This window comes from Arachis stenosperma, chromosome 10 (assembly GCF_014773155.1).
Source record: "Arachis stenosperma cultivar V10309 chromosome 10, arast.V10309.gnm1.PFL2, whole genome shotgun sequence".
Classification (NCBI taxonomy): domain Eukaryota; kingdom Viridiplantae; phylum Streptophyta; class Magnoliopsida; order Fabales; family Fabaceae; genus Arachis; species Arachis stenosperma.
In genome coordinates this window covers 117,501,645-117,509,588 of record NC_080386.1, presented here as the reverse complement: position 1 = coordinate 117,509,588, position 7,944 = coordinate 117,501,645, and the positions used below count along the sequence as shown (strand labels likewise).

The 7,944-nt window shown below is 32.2% G+C and overlaps 1 protein-coding gene across 2 annotated transcripts; it reads left to right on the top strand.

Annotated features, from left to right (window-relative positions):
• The first annotated feature begins 316 nt into the window (after positions 1-316).
• Positions 317-5,068, top strand: LOC130955017 (protein EMBRYONIC FLOWER 1-like). Of its 2 annotated transcripts, XM_057881793.1 has the most exons (5): positions 317-551; positions 896-1,065; positions 1,571-1,794; positions 2,134-2,505; positions 3,029-5,068. In XM_057881793.1, the coding sequence occupies exons 3-5, from the start codon at positions 1,694-1,696 to the stop codon at positions 3,072-3,074; spliced, it is 519 nt and encodes a 172-aa protein (XP_057737776.1). In that variant the 5' UTR covers positions 317-551; positions 896-1,065; positions 1,571-1,693; the 3' UTR covers positions 3,075-5,068. The 2 variants fall into 2 exon arrangements, with proteins under 2 accessions (XP_057737776.1, XP_057737777.1); XM_057881794.1 differs by lacking the exon at positions 317-551 and having other exon boundaries at positions 857-1,065.
• Positions 5,069-7,944: the final 2,876 nt, after the last annotated feature.

Here is a 7,944-nt window from a genome sequence, read left to right as displayed (position 1 = left end):
TTAACATTAAAATTTTTTTTTATTTTTGAAATTACAAATCGGACCGTCCGTATTGTAATTTTAATTTTTTTTATTTTTTTTTAAACTGAAAACGGAGGGTCCATTTTCTGCTAGCACCATATATATGTGAAATATCTCTCTTCTCCACATTATTGTATTACTACATCCTCTTCTCCATATAAAAAATCAAAAGGTGCAACAACGAAGGATCCTTTGTCCCAAAAACTGACTGACAGTAAAAAAGAAAAAAATTCTCTCTCCAACTCTCACACTTTCAGACACGCGCACTCTTTCTCTCTCTCACATCCCGAAACAATCGAGAGCCCCATCTTTTATTTCTCACTCATTCTCTCTCCTCACTTTCTCTCTCTAGGGTTTTCGTGATTTTCGCATTCAAATTCTTCTCTCTAAGCTGCGAATCGCATCGCCCAGCTCAGCTCGGTGCCTTATCGGAGTAGCGCTCTATCAAACAGCGTCGTTTTATGGCTTAGCCGTTGAAGAATCGATGACCAGCTTCGCTAGAGAGCGAGATCGAGTGCCGTTGCCTTCAGGTGATTTCGCGTGCGCCATTCTTCGTCGTGGTTCTATTACCCTCTTTCTTATCGCTTCATTTTCGGTTCATTATTCCGGGTCGATCTTGACCCGGGTTTTCAGTTACTGACAACCGCGTTTTTCGGGTTCGGGTTTGAGATATTAACTTGACTGTACTGTTTATGGCTTGCTGTGTCCACTTCAGCTACCGACCGTTTCTTTTTTTAATTTTTTTTTTCATTTTCTGGTTTTACTTTATTGTTGTCGTTTCGCGCTTTTTCTTCTTCCCTCCCACTGTTATGTTTACTTTAAATTTCTGATTACTGATTAATTTGAGCTAATTATGTTTAATGCGTGATTGCAGGTTGCGCTTCTGAGCCCTAATCTTCCCAATTCGCTGGTTGTTTGGGGTCAATTTTTCTTTCTTGTTGGCTCTTTGGCGTGTTTTCGGGGTGATTTTCTTGAATCACTTCCCAAACAAGCTGGTTATGGTGGTGAATCTTGCGATGATTGAACTTCTTGTGAAAACCCTAGGTAATTTGCTTTTGTCTTATGAGCTTCGTGTTCGTGTGTTTTGTTTCTTGCGTTGTGCTTCTATCATTCAATTCTTGGTTATGAGCTTCTGTTTGTGTTGTTTTGTTGAGTTGAAAGCTAGGGTTTGTGTCTCTCAGGATATTGGAGGTTGTTATTTTATGTGACCATTCACTGTGTATGGAGCTTTTGTTGGTAGTGGCTTGTTTATGTTTGATTTTGGCATTGTTTTTGTTGTCATTCACTTAAGTTTGTAGGTAGATTTGCATGAACCCTAATTAATAGTTTATTAAAGCACATGGGTATGATGTTATCACATCATATATATATATATATATATATATATATATATATATATATATATATATATATATATATGTTATTTCTGGTGTTTTCCTTAAATGTGTGGAAGTCCGTGACTCTTATGTGATAAATAATGGCTTCATTTAGTTCTTATATTCTTTTTCACTATTTCAAAATTTGATTTGGATTTGCTTTGTGTGAATAGGGTACATTGGATTTGTTGCTCTTGCTTCTTGAAATTCTTGGTTTTTTAGTGTGCTTGCGTGAATGGCTGGTTGTCGGGGCACATTTCAAAGTATATCCTAGTAGTATTGCTGTTATCGAGTTAATGATGGGGTCTTTCGTCCAAGTTAACTCAATCTCCATAGATCTTGCCGATGCTATTGGGGATAAGGCATCAACTAGAAAATGCCAACACTTCTCGATACGGTAAGCATTGATGCTTATACCATCTTATTTTCTCAGGAAGAAGGTTTCGGACCTTGAGGCTATTAGATGATATCATAATGTGATTTAATTTTATTCATAACATTTTAAAGTTGGAAGCAATTAATTAATGGCAACAAGGATAGGTTGAATTAAGCGGTTCATATCTAAGTATAGAAATTTGTGGTTAACACAAATATGTTTGAGAGTGTTTAGTAATTAACTTTGATAACTCTCATCATTCTCTCTCAAAATTTATTGAACCTTTCTAGAAATCAGAAATAATTTTTTACTTCCCTTTCAGAACATAACACCATAATATCTGATTTGGTGTTGCTGCAGTGGTTATGTATCTGAAATAAGAAAGAAAGACTGGAAAAAATGTTGGCCATTTCCAGTAAATGAGTCTGAGGAAAATCCATCGCTTCCACCACTTGATGTACCAACATACAGATGTTTTGGTTGTGAGAGCTGTCATCAAGAAAGTGTAACTAAGGACATGGATAAAGATGGCCAAACAGACTTTAATTGTTGCAGTAGCGGTTGCAAATCTGATACAAACTGTGGTAAAGCAGCTGTCAAGTCACTGATAAGCAGCTGTCAAATATACATCAGCTTAAAAGGAAAGATAGTGAAATCAATGCTTTTGGAGGGCCTAGCATTCCTTCTAAACACACAAATTCTATCTCTGCAGGAAAAGGAGCTCATCTTGAAGTAAGTAGCTAGTTAAATCCCCACAGGATGCTTTTTGATTTCATATTCTGTCAAATGAGCATAACTGAAAATAAATCTTATGTTAAGCTAATTTATTATCATTCTGTGAATAATCTATGAGATGTTTTCTTGTAAACAACTAAATATTTCTGCTGCAGTTATTTTATAACTATTTATTTATTTTTGGACATGAATTGTTAATAGCCAATAAAACTTTGAATGAGCTCATCAAAAGAGATTTAAGTATAAATGAACTGAGTATAAATATGATTCATGATTGGGCATAATAGTGTCATTTGATTCATGTAGGCGACTCCATCTAGGGGATAAGACTTTCTTATTGTATTTGTTATTAATACCTAAATATCTTTCTTTCTTTCTTTTCTATTATAGTATATATTCCTTTGGTTGTTTTAGATGTCACATTGTGTGCAACATGCATGAATGTCTAATAGTTGGAATCTTGAGACAATCAAGTATTAATAGCAAACATGTTTATGAGAAGATTATCAATTCTTTTCAGGAAATCGCAGGTGCAAGAATCAAAGAGAAACCTGTTGAAGCTATAGAGAATCTAGGTAGTATGAAAAGATACGGTGAAAAGACAACAGAGTTATCCGAGGCTGGAACATCGATGATATACCGATGGAAATTGTGGAACTTATGGCAAAGAATCAATACGAGAGGTTATTCCTGATGCTGAAAGTAGAAGTTCGAAGTTGGAAAAATCAACTGTTAGAAAGAAAGCAAATGACTTTCTTGCAGTGTCATGCATGAGATGGGGGTGAGGTTGTTAAAAGAGTCACAAGGATAAATCTCATGGAATACCTAAGAAACATAACACGGTAGAAAGAGAGAATTTGAAGCCTTGCAAAAGAAAGTCGGTTCACTATTTTTCAATTGATGGAAACATGAGTATGAATAAACTGTGTCCACCCCAACTGCCCTTTGAATTTGAAGTTTTCCGATCCCAAAAGAAGTCACTAAGTGGATTACAGTTTTCACCTATGGGTACTCACCAGCTTGATAGTACTCGAAGTGGCAAGTTTCATTTGAGTCTTGAAGAGTGTGGATCCTCTAATTTCGAAGTATAGGAGGATGTAGTTTACATAAGATAATCTTACAGCAAGATGGTGAGGCTTCTCGTACTTTTTGGGCATCTTTGACTCCAAACCATATTGTCTTCGTAGGATATGATCACCCAAACGGGTTGTTTCTCACGCAGTCACTAGTAACATGGACATGACTTCCCTCAGGTCTAATTTACTTCATAAGGAGAACATGAAGAGACATGTTGATCTTAACTATATAAGTCTTCTCAAGGTTGCTGGTCTAGATAAGTTGAATAGGAAGTCCTGGAACTTTCCGTAGAATAAATTGTGAATATTCATATCCTTGCAAACACAAGGGAATGGATCATCATCAAAATTTGAGGGGATCTTTGGATTTCTATTCCAATGAAACAATACCTGCGATGCATTTACTTAGCCTCATGGATGTAGGGGTCACGTACACCATTAATGTCAGTGGTATAAATGGTGAAATGCTTAAAAGATCTCCTTGTCCTGTTGATTGCAATAAAGGTAAAAACTAAATTGGTTCCTGTTTGGTGGTGGCAAAACAGTACTTGCCTTTTGTTATTAACAAAATAGTCGTTGAAAGATTTTAAAATTCGACAAGCGTGCTTCCGAAGCGAGCACGATGCTGACATGACAACCGTATTTTAATGATCTGGCAAACCCTCCAACCCTAATCCCTCCCCTCCCCAACTCATTCTCCCTCCCCAACGGATTCTCTTGCTCTCGCACTCTCACGCTCTTGCTTTCTCGTTGAACAGCGTGAACACGAAGATCTTGATTCGGTCCTTAGGCTTCATCAGTGTTCCTTTGTTACTCTGCGCACATTCTATCAACCCCGTATTGTGGATCTTTGCATTCTGCATTCCGAGGAGTAGCAGTGTTGCCACCCGCCAATATTGACTCTAACCGTTATTTGTAACCGTTCTTTCCAAGCTTATGCTTCCAAACCCTAGAGCATCAATGGCGGATCTCACAGGAAGGTAACAATGTCAGTCATTACGAGAACGAGGTTCATGGCGAAGGTGGCGAAGGAAGGAGAGAAGGAAGAAGCAAGAACCGGCATGCTGTGCAGCGTTGTGACCTTAATCTTGCGGTCAAGGCTGTTGGCGTCGAGGTGGTCGTCATTGTTGTCGACTGTGGTGGTGAGGTACTCTTGCTGATGGTGAGGGTGACGACAAATGTGGCACACGCAGGAAGGGGAGGATGTGGGTGGAGAGCTAGGAGTGTGCAGCCGGAGCTAGGTACATCAAAGGCCCATAGTACTCAGAAAAGGCAATCCTCTGGTTATTGAGGAAAAATTATTTGTCAGAAAAACCACAATTGTTTTCTTAGCTCTCCTGCCTTTGGTGCATCTTCATCAACCAAGCAGAATACTATAGAAAAGTTTTTAAGTAGACGAGTACACCAGTATTTTAGTAATTTTTAATTGTTGATTTTAATTATATATATTATATATATTTTTATAATTAAGATCTATAATTAAAAATCACTGCTGCAGTATACTTAAAAATTTGGTTTAATTATTTTGTTAGTCTTTATAGTTTTATAAAATTTCAATTAGGTTCATATGCTTTTTTTTCTTTTTAATTGAGTTTCTGCACTAAATTATTTTTTAATTAAGTCTTTTTTAGTAATAATTGACTTAATTTTATAGGGACTCAACTAAAAAAAAGAATTGACATAGAAACTTAAATAAAAGAGAAAAAAGTGTAGGGACTCAATTAAAAAAAATTTGGTGCAAAAATTTAATTAAAAAAATATATATAAAAACCTAATTGAAAATTTCACAAAAGGATTAATATAATAATTAAACCAAAAAATTTTCCACGTATCGCATTTCCTTTATAGTACGTCGCGATTACGGTCGTTATCTGCAGACTTTTCTTTTGAGAGGTTATTATTAATTTATTAGTTATGTGGTTGTTTCTTTCTTATAGTAATTTCTTCAGAGTGGGGAATAAAATAAAATAAATGAGTTTTCTGAATCATAAGTAAATGCGCGAGTGATGATATATATATAAAAGAAATTCTTTAGTGACTAAATAAAATATTAATATATGGTAAAAAGATTAAATTTAAAATTAAAATAATTCTCTCTCTTATAATTTTTATGATTATTTTTATTAAAATATTTTTTTAATTATATTTATTATTATTTAAAAAAATAATTTTTATAATTATTTTTACTAAAAAGTTTTTTTATAATTATTTTTATTTTTTAATTATTTATTATTATTATTATTATTTTTAATAATGTCTAAAAATAACATCAAAATTATTTTTATAATTATTTTTACCAAAATGATTTTTTTATAATTATTTTTTCTTTTTATAATTTTGGAAAACTAACACCAAAATGATATTATCTCTTATAATTTTTTATGATTATTTTTAAACTAACACCAAGAGAGAATATCATTTTGGTGTTAGTTTTTCGAAATTACAAAAAAAATAATTAAAAAAATTTATTTTGGTAAAAAATAATAAAAATAATTATAAGAAATTATTTTTTAAAATGAAAAATAATTAAAAAAATAATTTTGGTATTATTTTTAGAAATTATTAAAAAATAATAATAATAAATAATCAAAAAATAAAAATAATTATAAAAAAATTATTTTAGTAAAAATAATTATAAAAATTATTTGTTAAAAATAAAAATAATAATAAATTAATAATTATAAATATTATTAAAAATTATTTTAATAAAAGTAATCATAAAAAATTATAAGAAAAAGAACTATTTTGGTCTTAGATTTAATTTTCATGACATATGTTAATATTTTATTTGTAAATCAAATTTATAACACCTTAGTCACCATAACTAATGTCATTAAAAAACTTTCCCCCACACACACATATGTATAGCCATCTATCACTTTTGCTTGTTATCTAAAAATAAATCCACACATATTTTGATACAAACAATAAAATATATAATTGTTCTAATTTTCTATATTGTGGAGGCTAGAGAAATAAAAGAGTCCAAAACAAAATCGATGATGAAGAAAGTTCCTTCTACAGTTCTACTGTTAAAATTAAGTTGATCATCCACTATTCATGAAATAATCCTTAATTTCTCGAATTAGTAGTTAAATTTGTTTTTAAAATATCACTTATTTTTTAAATTAGTCATAGAAAGATTATATTAGTTATATTAGTCTTTGAAAGATAAAATGTAAATCAAATTTATCTTTCGGTTAATTAGATGATGACGTATTATATTAAGTATCACGTGATATGATGTTATAGTAGGTGTTATGATGGGTAATCGGAGATTAATGGGTTGAATTCATTGGGTTGGCCAATCGTCTGAAGGAGGGAGCCCTTCGACTAGGTTCGCGTCTGAGAGCCTCCGTCCGACTTGTGTGTGGGAGAATGGGGGTGGTACCTGCAAAGACACTCCAATGCCTAAGTCAGTAAGGGTCTAAGCAAGTTTAGAGAGTATTGGAACTTAGTGATACCTGAGGGGTGTCAGTGTATTTGTAGTGGTGAACCAATAACCACCGTTGGAGTAGTTCCACCTTTTAAGGTGGATAACCGTCCCTTTATCTTAGGGAAGTTGAGATATGGCTTCTGGAAGTGGGTTGAGAGATTTTAGAGGCAGTTACTTATTTGAATGGGTGTTTATTCGCCAACTAATCCTTGGTCCCGACTTCCTTGGAGTAGTTTTTGTGTTGAAACCGACCTCTTCGGTGGAGGTCGGTTGCAGGAGAGGCAAATCTATGAATTGGGCCTTTTTATCTTATTTGAACCTGAGCTTTAGCGTTGAGTTAGGGTATGAACAGTAGGTTAATGTCACATGTCATAAGATGATTATGGTTGACGTGTCAGGTTAGTGACACGTGGTATGCCACAGGATATATAACATGTCGTAAATTTATTTAGTGTCAAATTGAATTATTAGTCTCCAAAAGTATATACATAATCATTTTTATCTTTAAAATGTTAAAAATTGATCAAATTAATTCTTATATAAATCTCACTTTTTTTTAGAATATTAAATTTTTAATAATTTTTAATACTACTAATTTTAATATTATTTTTTAGACCTTAAAAAATAATTCTTTTTACATAAAATATTAGAAATAATTGAATTATTACAAAATTATTTTGTCATTTATATTTTTAAATTTTAGTGTTTAAAGTTTTTATTTAAATAATTTTATCAAATTATTATTAATTATATACTTAAAAATTTTAATTTTTTGAATCTCACTAAATAAATATAGTAGTTATTTTAAAATTTAAATCTTTTATATTTTAAATTTTTAAATTTTTGTTATTGTTTAATTTATGTGGTAGAACTCAATAACTAAAAAACAAAAATTCTATTCGGACACCGAAATTAGTCATCAAT